This window comes from Heliangelus exortis, chromosome 1 (assembly GCF_036169615.1).
Source record: "Heliangelus exortis chromosome 1, bHelExo1.hap1, whole genome shotgun sequence".
Lineage (NCBI taxonomy): Eukaryota > Metazoa > Chordata > Aves > Apodiformes > Trochilidae > Heliangelus > Heliangelus exortis.
Window position 1 is genome coordinate 23,996,375 of NC_092422.1, and position 17,215 is coordinate 24,013,589.

Sequence of the window (17,215 nt, forward strand, 5' to 3'; positions counted from 1 at the left end):
AAAGGTAATTTTCCCTTGTAAGTACTGATGCAACATGAGAATAGTAAATACAGTGCTTAAAGAGCAGGTCCTCTGTTGAGTGCTGGGCTGCTCCAAAAGGAAAAGATCAGCCCAAAGGAGAGTCAAATTGCAGCTCAAATTGCAGTTTTTCTTCTTGGCTCAAACTCTCTACTTATCTCGGGTGTCACTCTCCCTAACCAGACCAAGAAAAAGAAAGACTTTCAAGAAAGGGGTTCAACCTACCTAGCCATGTGTTAGACAGGTTAGTCTGTATTTTTCATCTTATATTGTCTTTATAGTTAATGGGGAGAAATCCATAAGTTGTGTCATCTGATCCATTTTTAGCATCTTTGTTAGAACGAGAGGAACTGCTCTCTGGAGACATCTGTTTCTTTCCTTTGGGTACACATGGAGTACACAGTGATTAGCTCAGACTTGGATGTATGACTTGGTGCCTAAAAGCTGGGATGATTCCCTTGCTCATATTTACTTCTTTTCCTTTTCTGCTCTTTTTCAAGATGCCTCAGTATCCCATTCTGAATCAACATGGGAGGAGTCGAGGGGTCACCCCTTCAGAGAGACTTAGACAGGCTGGAGAGTTGGGCAGGGAGGAACAAGATGAAATTCAACAAGGGGAAGTGTAGAGTTTTGCATTTGGGGAAGAACAACACGATGTCCCAGTATAGGTTGGGGGCTGACCTGCTGGAGAGCAGTGTAGGTGAAAGAGACCTGGGGGTCCTGGTAGACAAGAAGATGACCATGAGCCAGCAATGTGCCCTTGTGGCCAAGAAGGCCAATGGCATCCTGGGGTGCATTAGAAAGGGTGTGGTTAGTAGGTCAAGAGAGGTTCTCCTCCCCCTCTATTCTGCATTGGTGAGGCCACACCTGGAGTATTGTGTCCAGTTCTGGGCCCCTCAGTTCAAGAAGGACAGGGAAGTGCTTGAAAGAGTCCAGCGCAGAGCTACTAAGATGATTAAGGGAGTGGAGCATCTCCCTTATGAGGAAAGGCTGAGGGAGCTGGGTCTCTTTAGTTTGGAGAAAAGGAGACTGAGGGGTGACCTCATCAATGTTTTCAAATATGTAAGGGGTGAGTGTCAGGGAGATGGAGTTAGGCTTTTCTCTATGGTGACCAGTGATAGGACAAGGGGTAATGGGTGCAAGTTGGAGCATAGGAGGTTCAAGTTGAATATCAGAAAGAATTTTTTTACTGTAAGGGTGACAGAGCCCTGGAACAGGCTGCCCAGGGGGGTTGTGGAGTCTCCTTCACTGGAGACATTCAAAACCCGCCTGGACACGTTCCTAGGCGATGTACTCTAGGGGGCCCTGCTCTGGCAGGGGGGGTTGGACTAGATGATCTTTCGAGGTCCCTTCCAACCCCTAGGATTCTATGATTCTATGATTCTATGATTCTATGATTCTTCGAGAGGTTCCAGTCGGACTTTGCCTCAAATGGCAACTGGCAACTTGAAGCACAGCCCCCCCCTCCCAACAAATGCCACAGAATAGTGGGGGGAAGGAAAGGGGAAAATAAATGTTGCCTGAGCTCTGCTTAGCACAGGCTGCAGAATCCTGCAGGTATCCTGCAAGATACTCTTGTCCTTCTCTCTCTGCAACAAGCGGGATAAATGATGTATGCCTCAAGACAGAGGATAAAGGAAAATGGTTTCAAACTTCAAGGGGGGAGATTTAGGTCAGACATTAGGAAAAAAATCTATCCTGTGAGGGTGGTGAGATGCTGGAATAGGTTGGCCAAAGTAGTTGTGGCTGCTCCCTCCCTGGAAGTGTTCAAGGCCAGGTTGGATGGGGCTTTGAGCAACCTGGTCTGGTGGGAGGTGTCCCTGCCCACGCAGGGGACTGGAACTGGATGAGCTTTAAGGTCCCTTCCAACCCAAACCATTCTGTGATTCTATGATTGATTCAAGCAGTCCGAAGGCCTTGAGAAGACATGTGAGGGGAGGCTGTAGAGCTTGTGAAGAGACAGCTTGAGAAGAGATAAGAGAGAAGCCATAAAATTTGAGAAAAAAAGCTCCTTGACAGGCCAAGGTTGGATACTGTTAATTAGGATAGACAATTAAGGGAAAACACCTAACCAGAAACTGTTAATTCTGCTGAGGCAGCAGACAGCAGACTACAAGGGAGGTGACCACTCGACAGAACTTTCCAGGTCAAGTCAGGCCAAGCAAAGATTGGCTAAAGGCTGTGGTGCTGGAAGAAAAGGAGAGCATAAAAGGAAAAGAGACTCTAACCCTTTGTCCCTCTCCCCCCATGGGACCACCACCACTCCCCTTATTCTCTGCCATGAGACCTATGGGACACTGCTAGATCTTTGGGTGGTGGCTTTCTCTTTCTCTCCCTCCTACTCTCTTCCTCTACCTTCCTCTTTCTCTTTTCTCTCTCTCTCTCTCTATAGGATTAGACTAACAACTACAGTTTTGATGCCTACCAGTTCTGGCTGTGTTCAATAAAATTGTGTAGCTGCACCTAATACTGTGCTATCTTTACTTTGTGGGATCTAAGAAGAATCTCCATGTTTCCAGCCTCTGGAACGTGACACCCCTGTTGCTCCATCCTTTCCCCAGAATAACCCTTCAGCTGTGCACCATGCCCCTGCCCCCCAGGCTGTGCTGCTCTGTTCCACCACATCATTCCTTAGCAGAGTCCCCACAGGACACTTGCTGGTTGTGAGGGGAGCTCAGACAGCTGCAGGAGGAAGCTCTGTGCTGTACAGAGTGGGAGAGTGAAGTGTGTCCTGGGTCACACCTCACAAGGGCTCCTTCTCTTTTCACTGTTGACATTTTTAACTTTGACAGATTTGCACAGCAACTGGTGACACTGCTGGGATCCCCAACGTGGATCCATACAGGTCATTATTTTCAGGAAGATGCAGCAGCCACAGCTGTTAAGTTTCAGCAAAGTTACTCATTTTCATTGGAAGAAAAAAGAAAAGCCACTTGATTTAGGTCTCATTTAGGCTCACTGTGGATTTACCAGTTGGCTTCCTTCCAGTGTTGGTGTATTTATCTTCATATCACTTTGCAGCACCAGAAACATACTGTTCTCCCTTCTTTACAGATGGGTTCCTGAAGCTGAGTTCATCTCCCAGGAAACAAAGGGAGGGGTGGGTGAGGAAGTTATATGGGAACCAGAGCGTAGGAACTTTACCAGACTGGAAATGAAGCTCTGCTGCTCACAGCAGGGAATGCAGCACTAAGGAAGTCTCTGGTATGGAATCCTGATGGAGTAGCAGCAATCCTCAAACACTGGCCAAGGCATGGAAACAGAGCACTCCTAGCTGCAAAATTTGAAGAAACTGCATTGCCTGCACCAGGCAGCTCTAATTTAGGGACTGTTCAGGTAACCCTGGACAAAAGCACAAGGAGCTGGTCAGCCTCTCCTAGCTGGGTGCACTGCAACAAGTCAGTGCTGTTTTCTCACTGCTTATAAGGGGCAAAGTAACTTCAGCTGGGTGTAGTTCCCTTCAAATAAACTGCTTTTACAAAGGGAGAACCAGAGATGTTCCAAACAGTCCTGTGCCAAGGGGAATAAACTCCTGTCCTCAGCTCTGTGCAATGGTTGGACAGAGTACAACTCCTGTTACCACGTTACTAGCAGAGAACCAAGGTATTTTTTTATTCCCTTCATCAGAAAACTTGTGGAGTCCTTTAAGAGGATGCCACCAGCTCCAGGGAGCGTGTGGTAGAAAGGACTGTGCCGGAAGCCACCTGTGTGACAGCAACACCCAGAATGGATTTGGAGGTTAAAGCCATCCCAACAGCTCAGCTGTTGGTGGTTCTTACTGAGAAGATAGCAGAGCCTGGATGAGCCCTTTTTGAGGAGTGGTGGATCCCCAGCCTGGCCCAGCTGCACCCTGCTCCTGTACATGTCAGATTTGGGCTCTGTGTGGTTTGTAGTCAATAATTTAAGGGACAGAGCAGTGATGCTCAGGAGAACTGATTCCAAGCTGTAACCTGCAAAGAGCTCTTGGCAAGAATTGTATCTTTGGAAAGAGAGGGTTAGACTGATGAGTCAAGTTGAAGAATGTACTGACACCTTCAAAAAGCCTCATTACCCAGTCCATTGGGGAGACTCCTGTATGTAAGGACATACAACTGTTGCAATTAGGTGTGATTTTTTAATCCATGCTCCTTACTTCTGCTTCCAACCACAGTTTGTTCAAATTACTTCTTACGTTTGACACCAATCTGGCAGCAACAGCTGATGCTTTATAACATAGAGGTTTATTAATTTTTTTATTTATTTCCTCAGTACAGTATCTGCATCACATTTCTAAAAATGCCTGCACAGCATCTTCCACTTCTGGAAATGTATTAAGACCTAACTATACATCTTATCTTTATCAGGGGAGATGAAGCATCATAGGAATCAGGGAAGCTGTGAACTATATCACCTAGTCAGTTATTTATCTAAAGAACTAATTAAACTAAGTAGTTGAGAAAAGAAATATCTTGCTTATTGTTAATAATATCCTGAAAATGAAGAAGTGCATCACCCAGGTTCTTTGGAGTCTGTGGTTATGCATAATTGCATAATAACCACAACAGTTAATGCCTATCCAGGAAACATTTTAATTTTATCCTCTCATAGAGGAATTCAGTTGTGCTAGAGTGACCTAATAAAACCAAAAATCATGAAATCATGACTTGATACCCTCTTAAATCATCAGACTTTTTTTATGGTATCTCAGAAAATAAGAAATGTTTGCTTAGCAGTACTTGTGTGTTTAAATTCATATTTTCCAGCAGCAATATGGGTAAATACTTAATGTGCCATAGTTACCTCAAACTCATGACTCAGCTCAAATCAGTGGAGTTGGACAATTAACCATGTAAGGGAAACATATTCCCAAGTCCCAAGAGTTAGGATATCAAATTCCTCATTCCATCAATCAAAGGCACTTACACACTACAACCAGTACACCTGGAACCCAATTACATTCTGTGCTGCAGGAAGAACTTTGGCCAAACCTTTAGCTCTACTCCTCTGACATTCAGCTCCGTACAGTCACTGACCACACTGCCAGCAATTCAGTTTCCCATTTTTGTCTTCAGATTCATCCACTGTTTAAAATACGATGCAAAGAGACTTCAGAGGAGACAGAATTTACCTTGGGACAGTTAGCAACATTACAAAAGATCAGCCAGTCATGAAATCAGGGAAAATACAGACACCACTACACTCCCACTTCTACATGCAATAAACCTCACTCTGTGATTGATTCTTCTATGCCTAAAATGAGAATGATAGCATGCACTGGGCTTTGAGGGAGTCATTACTCCTAAATGCACTGAAATATCCATATACAGGATGCTGTGTAAAGATACACGACTGCTGCAGATGTGAACAAACCCCATTTCTCAGCACAGCATAGTAGTAGAGGGAAAAGTGTGCAAGATAAATCCAGGAATTTCAAAACATTCATCCATCCAAAACCACCAAACAAAAAATTCTAGCATGGTTTGCGAAAGCTAGGAGTGAAGCTAGGAATATAAAGGTTTTATTATGTCCAAAGAAATAACACAACATTTTTGAAACCAAAAGCTGTATTTTTGCTGTTGGGAAGAAACTTGAGTCAAACAACTTAATCATTGGGGTGCACTTATTTTCAGAAAGGCAGGGTGGGGAGTGAAATGTGTAATCTAAAGAGTAAGAGTGCAGAACTCTAATAACCATTTTGCACAGGAAACATTACAGATGGGCACACAATTATCATGGTCAAACATTTTAGGGTTCATTTCAAATCCTAAGCTTGTTTCTGGCAAGCTGCAACAAGGACTAAGAAGGACATAGCCTGCTCAGGCCATTACTGTACCAAACTATAAATGTCTCTTCTTAGGCTTAAAAAAAAAAAAATGTCTCTAATTCTTCATTGAGGACTACCCATGAGGGAAGCATCCAAGTCCCCTGCTGTGAAAAAATTCCATTCTGCCACATTTGTTCTATGTTTCCAGTTATTTTGAGGTGCTACAGGGGTTGGACTTGAGAGCATTGACTATCATTTGTTTCAGAAATAGAAGTAGTAAATGTTTGCTGCATGAATTCAAGAGCTGGATATGATTCACTGCTGCAGATGTCCCTTGCCTTTTATGCCAACAGGACCATTATGGAGATTTTTTTTCCCACTCCTTCTCCACAATGACAAATGCCAGCACAATCAAAATTTGGAAACTTTCCATGTGAAAAACAGGAAAAGAAGAGTGCTAACCTAATCAGCTGTGCTATGCTTTCAATTTTTCAACTGTGGGGAAAAAACTGCCCAGGCAGAAGACCCCTCCATTTATGAAAGAATGATAAAAGGGCCATCATGTCAACATGAGAAATACCTGTAATAAATTTCATACTGTGCAAGAGGAAAAAAAAAAAAAAGGGTTTTCCATAATCAATATCCTGTACAGTCTGCAGGTCTTCTTTCTCTGCAGTTTAGAATGACATCATTGATCTTTTTGCATGAGTTTAATTACAGCTGCCAGTAATACAGAACGAATAGTACTGCTCTTAAAGAAGCAAAAAGCTTTATTAGATACTGCAAAGAGCTAGGGATGCTCTTAAAAACAATAAAAGGCAGTCAATCAATCACATTTTCTCTGTGAAGAGCTTTTAAGACATAACGCAGAGGCTTGAAGCTTCATTACTAAAACATTTTTCCTGTTGCCACTTAAAACAATTCTGCTGAAGTTTAATGACTGCAATGTAAGTAATGAAACTGCAACAATAATTGCATGCTTAAAAATGAAAAAAACAAAGTAGTTCTACTTTCATTGAAGAGATGACATGAAAAGACTGACAGTAGTTTGTATCCTAAAAATACATGGATCACTCCCACAGAAGAATAGATAGATACTTTTTATGGAACACAGACTGTGGATACAAAAGTTCACCTGAGAGTTCAGATTTCAAATAGCAACATAACAGTGTCAGGAAACATAATGTATATATAGTGTTTTAAAATAATAACCCATCCACAAGACAGGTTCTGAAGAATCCTTAATAAAAACTGTTCAGTTTTCCTTTTATTTGTCCCCATTACCAGTGCCTAAAGTAGCTGGAAATGGTGCTGTGCTTCTAAATGATGCAAACCAAAAGTGGTGGCCCACACAGGATGTGTGACAAGCCAGCTTTTAAAAAACTTATATTTGGAGCAGAATGGTCTTATCTGCTAGAGTAAGAAAGCTCTTGGAATATAAACCAACATTATACTGTAAAAGCACTCTGCAGTATAGTACCACATAAGAAATCAGACTGGCTAGCAAACTATGCTATCAGTCTTTTTAAAAGACAAATGAAAGGCATATTCAGACTACTTTAGAGTCTCTCTTTGCTGCCTGTACTGAATGGAGATGCCCTTGGATGGAATTTTTTTTTTTTTTTTTTTTTTGAGACTGACCATTTTGGGTGGTGAGATAATACTTCAGGTTATATCAATCTGCCTTTTTCTTCTTGGTTAAGAGGTCAAAAATGTTACAGGCTTGTTTGTTTCCAGTGATTGCTGTGCAGTCAAAGAGTTCAAGGATCTACCCAGCATATGAAGATATTAAATGTTCCGGAGGCTTCCAACTCCCTGACATGCAGATCTGCTAAGAACCAGAATAGGAAGAGTTTGAGATCACCAGAACAAAGATGGCAACTGGAAGAGCAATTCCTCTAGGCAGAGGAACACTTACAGCCAAGAAGACATGGAAACCTAGGTTTGGTATTATAATAAGGCATAAATACATTCATTTTCAATCTAGAAATTTTCAGTTAATTTAAAAAAAAAAAACATGATTGGAAGTTCTTGGCATTAGTATTAAATCAGTTTTGGAAGCTGATTCACTCCTGCAGTCTTTTTAATCGATCCTTTTTGAGGATTAACAATCTTTGGGTTTCCTGGAACACTGAACCTCCCTCTGAAATAAAATGGCTGAAGTTAGTCATCAAGTGTGAAATTTCCTGTCTAAGTGCTTGAAATTTGCATGCTTTGTATATTTGCATAACTGATTACTATTGTGAATTAATGAACTTGAGAGAGGAAAAAGCAAGTGTATTTCTGGATTTGCAGGCTAGCAGAGCAGCTAATTATTCTGCATAAAAACTCTGTCCTCATCTCATGGTTCCTGACTACTTCCTGTTACCTAAACGGTGACATTTGAAGAACATGAACAGAATACTAAATATTTGCACAAGGAGAAAGGTAACTGGGTAAGCAGACATTTTCTTCAAGTACAGAATTCTGTTAGGAAATAGAAAAACACTTCATGTAGATGCCTGGTTTTCTTGAGCCCATGATCTTACATAGGAAATGCTGCCAGCAGACTTCTGAAGTGGTATTCATCAGACATGCAAATACCACCTACATGCACCCTACTAGAGCTTGTTTCCATCTTGATCTGAGAAAAATCAGTGGGAATGTCAACTAATCTCCAAGGGAACATCTGTGATTTCCACTAACTGTACAGGTCATTCTTATGAACAAGCAGCATGTATCTCTTCTTACAAAATGTACATTTGTTTCTCCAACAGGAGAAACAGGGCTTCAGTGTCTTTCCTAAGCAATAGGCATTCTGAAAGTAAATATATAATATCACACAATTTCACTCATGATGGCAGCCAGAGAATTACTTAGTTATGCAGTAGAAGCTGTGATGACATGATCTGTGCAAGCTTCGAATTTCTGGGCAAACAGCCAACAAAGTGGTCCCTGGGACTCTCTTGTCTTCCTGAGATTGACACATCCTTTGTTCCAGCTCTTACAAGCAGCCATGGTCTTGAAGGAGCAGCTTTCCCCACAGAGATAGGAAGGTGCTTCCACTCAGAGTTTGGAAGATAAGAAGCAAAGGCCCCAGTTTACTCAACAATCAATCAAATTCAAATAAATTAATTACTCAAAATCAATTGAATGTGTAGAACACTGTAGAGCTGGACCAAGAAGATAAGAGTATGTCTCTGTAGAATTCTGAAAGCAGCAAAAGCTCTTTCCACTAAAAATCAGATGTACTCACTGGACTTAGATGCCAGGCAGCTGCAGCCAGTGCAGTGCTGAAACTGAGTTAAGAAGCTCTGCTATGTGCCTCACTATAGCACTAAGGGCTCAGAATGGCATTAAATTGGCTCCTCAGATTGCACTGGGGACAGAAGTCATCAAGACATCCATATTTTTCCCAATTTTCAGCTAGCCTGTCTTTTTTTATCCTGTGAAATACCACAAAAAGGGTCTCTGTTGAGCTTGACTTCTATGTTTGGATGGAGAGGAAACTGAATGCATCAACAATTAATGTCCATGGTTACTACTCAGAAATGTTTCAGTGTTACTTTATTATACAGGTTGGGCTTTCTGTACCTGTACTAATAGTTAAAAACCCCCAACATTAAACATAGTTTCTTAGTATGATCTGAAGTTCAATGAAGGTGAGATTTTTCTGAAAGGCCAAGAGAAGGGAGACAAGAACTCTGGATAGAAAAATTTAAAATTATGCTTAAGAATACTTATATTTTCAATCATGCAGGTCTTGTCTTATTTGAATGAAATTATTTCTCATTAATCTTAGCTTGAATGAACAACCTTCAGCCTTTAAATCAAAATGTAAATAAAAAGGAATAATAAAACAACCTTGTGATTATCAAGGGTTACTTACTTACATTCTAGTGTTTCCTTAAAATACAAACTATGTGAAATGCACATTCTTAATCTCCATGTTGCCTCCTAAGACCAAAGTTTGACCTGCAGGTTCTAAGTCACTGGTCAGAAAAACCAGTGCTTTGCAGACTGGGTCCTTTTCAACTAAGGACAATTTAAAAGAAGAACAATTCCCTTCATGGGTGTCACATACTTTGACAAGTTAAAAAAAAAATCCTCTGAAGGAATATGGATTGGAAGGGGATATTTTCTTACAATATGCCACTTCTGAGACTAGGAATTACAGGACACTTTTTTTAAATTTTTTTTTTTTTTAAGACTTTATTTTGTTGTGTTTGATATATAGAAGAAAATAACAGAAACACACTGTCATATAATTTCTGGGTAAATAATGGTCTACCAAAATAAATTATAAAAAAAAAAACAACAAAACATGGCATAATCACATATCAGTGCTAACCCTCAGCAAATTTAAATAGCTGGGTAATAATGTTTAATCTCCCAGAAGAGACAGTGAGTTCCAGTTCTAGCTTCCTGACCTTCTCCACATGAGCTATGTTAAATATCACTGGGACAAGAAGCAACACATTTCTGCCAAACACTGGCTATGTATGGGCACCTCAGACTAATACAGGGCTTTTTCTGTATTGAGAAACTTTAGTTACAGACTTTCTTTTAAATTCCACTACATTAATCCATATTCTACTAATCCTCTTCCAGAGCACAAAGATCCACTGTTTCAATTTATGAAATTGATGAAATCCTGTGATTCCATGCTTACACAGAATGACAGTATAAAGCTGGGAAGCAAATATGTCTACACAATTTATGCTTATGATTTACTTATTTTATTTTCAGATGTTCCCAATATGTATTGTGCATACTCATTTTAGTAATACAGGTTCATGGAAGAGCATTTTCTGTGAGATATTAAATAGAAACCATACTCGCTCGGAAAGTCTCCAAATATCAAGTACTTGGGAGAGTTCCAAAAGCAAATATTGAATCTGCCTGCTTTTGTTGGCATCTAATTTTGGCCACTGGAGGTAGGAGACTGGGTCCAGCACACTTTTGATGTTATTACCTCTAGTCTCTGTATTATTTATGTGTACTTTATATTCTTAACATTTTCAGTTCAGTCAAAAAATAAATTTCCTCTGATTTCAGCTTTCTCATGAGCACTACAATGAGAAACTCATTTTACTTTTATGTACCTACAAGCTGGTGAATTCTTTCAAATTTAAATTTCTAACCCATATAACTAAATAGAAATCTATTAAATGAAGCCTTTATATGTTGTCATGTAAAGTCACTCACATAATCATCCACAAAAATCTCCGTTGACTAAAAATGACCAAGCAAGGCATTATTTAATTGAATTACTCTTAATGGACTAAAGGGTATACTTGTTGCTTTCAACTGCAGTAATACAGAAAAAAAAAATCCATTTTAAACACAGGCTGAAAGGGAAGAATATTAGTAGTACTGTAAGATTTAAAAATAGCCACTTAAATATATATATTTTCAATATTCCAACAGACCTAGTATTAAATAAAACTGATTGAGAAGCAGTATCAAAAATGATGTTAAGATTAATTCTTTGCCAGGGTTATGCTCCATGATACCTACCACAAAGAGAGTCGCCATATTGGAAACTTGGCAAAAAATAATAAACCAGAAAATAGAGGGAAATAGAAGAAATTTACCTCAGCAGCTGGTTCTCTCCCTGGCCTGTCAGAGCATGTGTTTTTTGCCTTTCAACAATGCTGTGTGTGGCTGAGGTCTGCAATAGGCAATTTTTTACAAAATAAGTTCAATTCTAATAATAATCGCTGCTAAAGTAATTTTTTCCAAACTAATTTTGACCCAAAATGGTCTTACTGCCACAAAGTATTTTAAGCAAAGATTATACTGATGCCTTGTTGCTTTGGAGAACCGAATCTAGGCCATACAAAAATACCATTATTTATTTATTTATTAAGCTGGACATTCAAAGAATATGTAATTTGTATCAGCGTATTTTTTTGTTATACCACCTATAGCTCCCCATTTTCAATGAAGCAGCATTATCTTTCTAATATCCTTCCCTAAATGGGAAAGAAAACAAATTGCAGTGACTTAGTTGTACTTTTGAATGATCAAACATTTAAGAACAGACACTACTTTTAAAAAATTAACACAGCATGGAAATCTTTGCATACTCTTGGAAGTTGATATTGCTGGACATGCTGAAAATAAACCCCAGTTGTTACCCTTGGTATTGCATTTAGCAGAATCTGAGCAGGATTACTTGTGGGAAGGATGGAAATACCACAGACAGAAAACCAGAAAACATGGAACATTTAGGTTTGTCTGGATGCTGTGCACACTTTGGTGTCTAATGGAAATGAATGGAATTTTCTCAGCCCCTTTGAACAGAACCATCAGGAACATGTAACAAATAAATGATAACTGTAGTACATGATGTATTGGCTATGCCAAGCTAGTGAAAACTTTGAAACCCTAGAGCTAGATTTTGGGGCTATCTAAACAAGGCTGAGTTTGGACTATTACAATATCTTAAACCTCCATATTACATTGCAGCATGACATTTTGTAGCATGTGAGGAAAAATCTTGCACTTGTGAGAAAAAATTACAGCACTGAAAACAAACATTATGTCACTGCTTATAGGTCAATGGTTTCTACTGTGCTTCCATGTATGCAATGCACCAGGAAAGTATTCCTGACCCAGTCATAGCAAAGTCATCCCTAATGAAAGCAGAGTATTTTTAGAGTGCAAGAGTAAAAATGGAATAGGATCTGCACAGGTTTACTTCCCTGAAAGCAAGAAAGTTTTTGTTCTTAAGGAACTCTTGTACTGAAGGTGAAAACAAGCTTAATTTATCATCTTTCTGAGCAGATGTGATTTTGTGACACACGAGGCAAGACCTATGGTAGGATTGCCTTGATTGTTGTTTTGTTGTGGGTTTTTTTAAATTTATATAAATAAAGGGCTTTGTTATACATGATTAATATCTATGGCACTGGTTTTGCTGGCAGTTTACTCCAGGCCTATCCCAACTAAAATGAGCTGTTGTTACACAAGCAGCTTTCCAGCTGTATCTAGATAATTGTGGGCTTTTTCTACAAAGAAATCCCACTCACAAGTCAGACTCTACTAAAAATGTGTGGTAAAAATCTGGCCTGAAAGTATGGCCCTTTTAAAAATTTGCTATCATTCCTCTTTGCCTGCTTCTCAAACCAACATCTGAATGCCACCAGAAACTGCTTTGAGATTTGAGGAATCTGAATCTCAAGCCAACATTTTTTCAGATTGAAAACAAAACAAAAAAAGCAAAGAATAATACACCATAAACCATCCATGCCTCCAGCATGAATTCTCAAGTCTGTGAAATCTACCATTTACTTTACAACTATCATTTAAACTTAGTATATTTTCATGGATCCAGGAGGACAAAGAACGAAAGATAAACCAACTCTAAAGATAAGTATATTTTGTAAAAAAGCAGAAAAGCACTCAATAGAAAAAAGGTGAACAAAATCAATGGCTGCTTAGAAGCATATCTCCTGCTTCTGCTGCAGGCTTCAGGAGTGATCCTAAACAAAGTAGGAAAACCCCTAAAACATCAGGGATTTTTTAACATATAAAACAAAAAATGTTACTTTGGTTTTTTTGCTTTTTACAGTGAGCTATAAAAAAAACCAAACGTAATGAGCAACAAACAAGCCTACAAAAATCATTACACCCATTCTGTGTAACTAGAAGAGTGTCACTGGAATATCCTGTTGTCACAGGATAGCAGTATCCTGTTGTATATTTCCTTTGGAATGTATGGAAAAGGTTAGTATGTGGGTAAATCTTTCGACTCACCTACTGCCAACATTACTGTGCAGACTCTAGAACAGTGAAATTTTAAATACATTAAAGAGTCTGAACTGAATGTAATTATTCTTCTACCTCTATTGTTAAAATTCACTGCAAAAAGGGAAGGCATTTTAAAAGAATTTAAAAGCAACAATCAAATCTAAGTCATAGCAGAACAGGACCTGAAGGGATCAGATGAGCCATTGATTCTTTCACAACCAACAATAAACCATGATTAGATTGACTGCCATGTTCACATTAGCAATGTAAAAGGTAGATGTCTAATCTAAGCTACTCTCCTAGGCTATGCTTATAGCTCAGGAAGAGAGGCAGTTAAGTCCCTAGGAAAAAAATTTCATGTTAACATAAAACAGGTGTGATGGTTTGCACCTTAAATATGCTTCTCTCTCCACAGATTACATAGGATCCCTCTACAACTACTTTATACATTGGCTGTTTAACATTGAGAGAACTGAGGACAGGGAGATGAAACTCAAGATGATTATTTTGCTTTCATATGATTCTGAAATTATGGGGGCAAATAACTGATTACTGAAAACATAATGCAGTATCTACCTTGAATGCTAGTGGCAAAATTCCAGGCCCTAATTCAGCATTTAAGCAGCATGCCCGTGCATGTGCCTCACTTCAAATAATGTTTTATGCATGTTTAAGTGTTTTTCTAGGCAGCTGAACATGGGTACTCCTCCTGCTGGCGTGTTCAGTAATAAAATCTTTGATTTCCTACCTTCTTCCTCCAGCAGTTCCCATTTTCACTGTTAATGCAAAGATACTGACAATTATCATGGGCATTTCTTGGGCTCTTCCTTGGTTTCATGCTGGAAAGTTTAACTGATTTCCCAAAGCAGCAATGAACCACAAAAGAGATGCAGTTGCCCACCATGCAACACATGGAAACCCTGCTAATTACAACCTTTCACCCCTGTTTGCATGACAGTGATTCAGTGACAGTCAGTCTCAAGTATCATGCTAAGCTATTCTACATTATTCAGGAACTGAGACTCTTTCACAATAAAAAGTACAAGAAATCTTTACAGGTTCTTTTACAGGTTCCTTTTCCAGTTTGCAGTATCAACTTTTATGAATTACACAATTTGAAGCAATACAATTTAATCTCTGACTTCAGAAAAACAAGATATTTATCCCTGATCCTAAACATTTAATTGATGTGCTGTATTGTCAGTCTGAGCTGTCTGGCTAGTTTGCCTTTAAAAGAAAAAAGGGAAAACACAGAAAAGAGGAATTGGTACTTAAGGTTAGTGTCACTACTGCTAATAATTTGGTTCTGTTCAACTGAATCTTGCATAGCAGTCTTGTGACCAATGGAGGGGCAAACTAGTAATAGAAAATTGCTTCCACTTTCTCAGCTAAAGGCACTTTACCTATCCTTGAGAAGAACATAACACCAATTGTTACAACAACAACAACAAAAACTACTTGAAAAGATATAAATTGTAGCAATTTTTAATTTCTAGGTCTTTTGAAACATTTTTTGTAGAATAATGAAGTGAAAAGATTTTGACCTAATGGCATTAACAGATGTTGTTGCTATATTAAGAAATCATGATTTTTATCAGTTATTGAGCCACACAGTTTTTATTCTTACCTTTAAGATCTCTGAGAGGTACCTGCGCCGCTCATCATTAGCTTTGTGATAAGCCTACATTCAAAATAAGGGATATAGGCTACCATTAAGCAACAGATTTTAGAAGTTGAATCATACAGGAAGAAACAAATACATAGCTGAGCTTTTTTCCAGTGACTTAGTTTGTGTAACTATTCTACTGTGTGTTCCATATACACTGTCTCTTTGAGACAATGGCTTTAAGAAATTAGAGATATAAATCCATTACAAACCTTTGCTTCTTGTTCCAGTCGAAGTTCATAATCTTTTAGCTGATACTGGAGACTTTTCTTCTCTTTTTCTAGTTGTTTAAGAACCTCTTTTAAGGCACCCTGTTCAGTAAATAAAATAATGGTTTACGTATATTTCTACTCTGTAAAAAATATCACCACCATAGTCCTTGTTCTTCAAGCATTCTGATGTCTGCCATTCTATTTGCTTCTTGTGAACCTTTTATTTACATGGTTCCAGCTGGCACACTGGAAATACATAAGCAATTAATTATATGCTAGAGTTACCAGTTATGCACTACACATTTTCACTGTGTTAAAATGACAGAGATATGGTTTTCCACATCGCTGCTCCTTGATAGGTGTCCTGGTTTGGACCAGGATAGAGATGATTTTCTATCTTGTAATTTTGCTTTCAGCTAAGTCTCTTGTAAGTAGGTGCACTTATTATCACTGTTATCTTTCATGTGACAGCAGCTCTTTACTTCTGCAATAAACCTACTAATTTTATTTTTTTCCAAATTAAATAAATTCAAGTCAAGTCACTTCCCACGTAACACAACATCTTTATCAGAGGTCACAGTGAGCAAGATTACTGTTCCTTGTGACAACAAATCTACTGTTTCATCACAGAATGTCAACAGGTTTTCCCATCATGAGCCACTTCCAGTAAATCTGTATTTCAGTCTGGTTTTGCAGCAGTTATTCCTCTCTATCTTAAAACAACAATAACAAAAAAGTTCTATTTTCTCCAATGTACACAATGCCATCATCCCCAGCGTTATTAAAATATTTTGCTATCAAATCAACAATGTAACAAGCAAGTTCTTTAAGAATCCTAAGGTACAGATTACCCATTTCCTTTAATTTAAGATCCTTGAGTTTTCCTTGGGATTTGGCTACTGTTATTTCCTTTTCCAAGCACTTGCTGACATTAGCTATTTCTTCCTTGGTCTTGCATTTTATTGTTTCTGCCTTTATTGAAAACTATATATAGAATCATAGAATCATCATGGTTGGAAGGACCTTCAAGATCAAGTCCAACCATCAGTCCTACATAACCTTAACCATTAAATCATCTCCCAAAGTTCCATATCTACTCATTTTTTAAATACATCCAGAGACAACGACTCCACCACCTCCCAAGGCAACCTGCTCCAATGCTTCACCACTCTTTCAGGGAATAAATTTTTCCTAATATCTAATCTGAACCTCCCCTGGCATAACTGGAACCCATTACCTCTTGTCCTATCCTCGGTCACTAGGGAGAAGAGGCCAACACCCACCTCACCACAGCCTCCCTTCAGGTGTTTATACAGTGCAGTAAATCTCTCCTCAACCTCCTCTTCTCCAGGCTGAACAGCCCCAGCCTCTTCACCCTCTCCTTGTAACACCTTCCCTCCAGATCCCTAAGCAGCTTGGTTGCCCTTCCCTGTGCCCTCTCCAGCACCTTGATGTCCCTCTTATTCTGTGGTGCCCAAAACTGCACATGATACTTGAGTACATGTTTAATTTAAAACAAATTAACTTTTGATCACTTAATATGACAGTTTTCACCACTGGCTTTTCTCCAATGGTCACCTAGATTTTCAAATCTAAATGAGCATTCCCTCCTTTTTATCAAGTACTTTCTGGGAAAATGTGTTAACTATGACATCCACTGAGCTCTGCCTCTCATCATTATTACTAGCACTGGGTTTTCACTCTTTATTTACAAGTATTACTTATGATACAATTTTGGGGAATAATCTAATAATATTATATCCAAATTAATCCATCCAAATTTTATATTTATACCCATAGTTGACTGTATGGACAAGAGTCAGTCTGAAGTAAGGATAT

At 38.9% G+C, this 17,215-nt stretch overlaps 1 protein-coding gene across 5 annotated transcripts in view; it reads right to left on the minus strand.

Annotated features, from left to right (window-relative positions):
• The window catches only part of CCDC169 (coiled-coil domain containing 169), a 60,312-nt gene that overhangs the window by 26,168 nt on the left and 16,929 nt on the right, over positions 1-17,215 (minus strand). For 2 of the 5 annotated variants that reach the window (XM_071737716.1, XM_071737703.1), the window contains exons 5-7: positions 15,377-15,475; positions 15,126-15,179; positions 11,338-11,414 (exon numbers count right to left, since the gene is read on the minus strand). In XM_071737716.1, the coding sequence (XP_071593817.1) occupies positions 11,338-11,414; positions 15,126-15,179; positions 15,377-15,475 (230 nt within the window). Of the gene's footprint in view, positions 1-6,513; positions 7,905-11,337; positions 11,415-15,125; positions 15,180-15,376; positions 15,476-17,215 lie in introns of those variants that run through there. The other 3 variants (XM_071737707.1, XM_071737683.1, XM_071737694.1) reach the window with 3 other exon arrangements.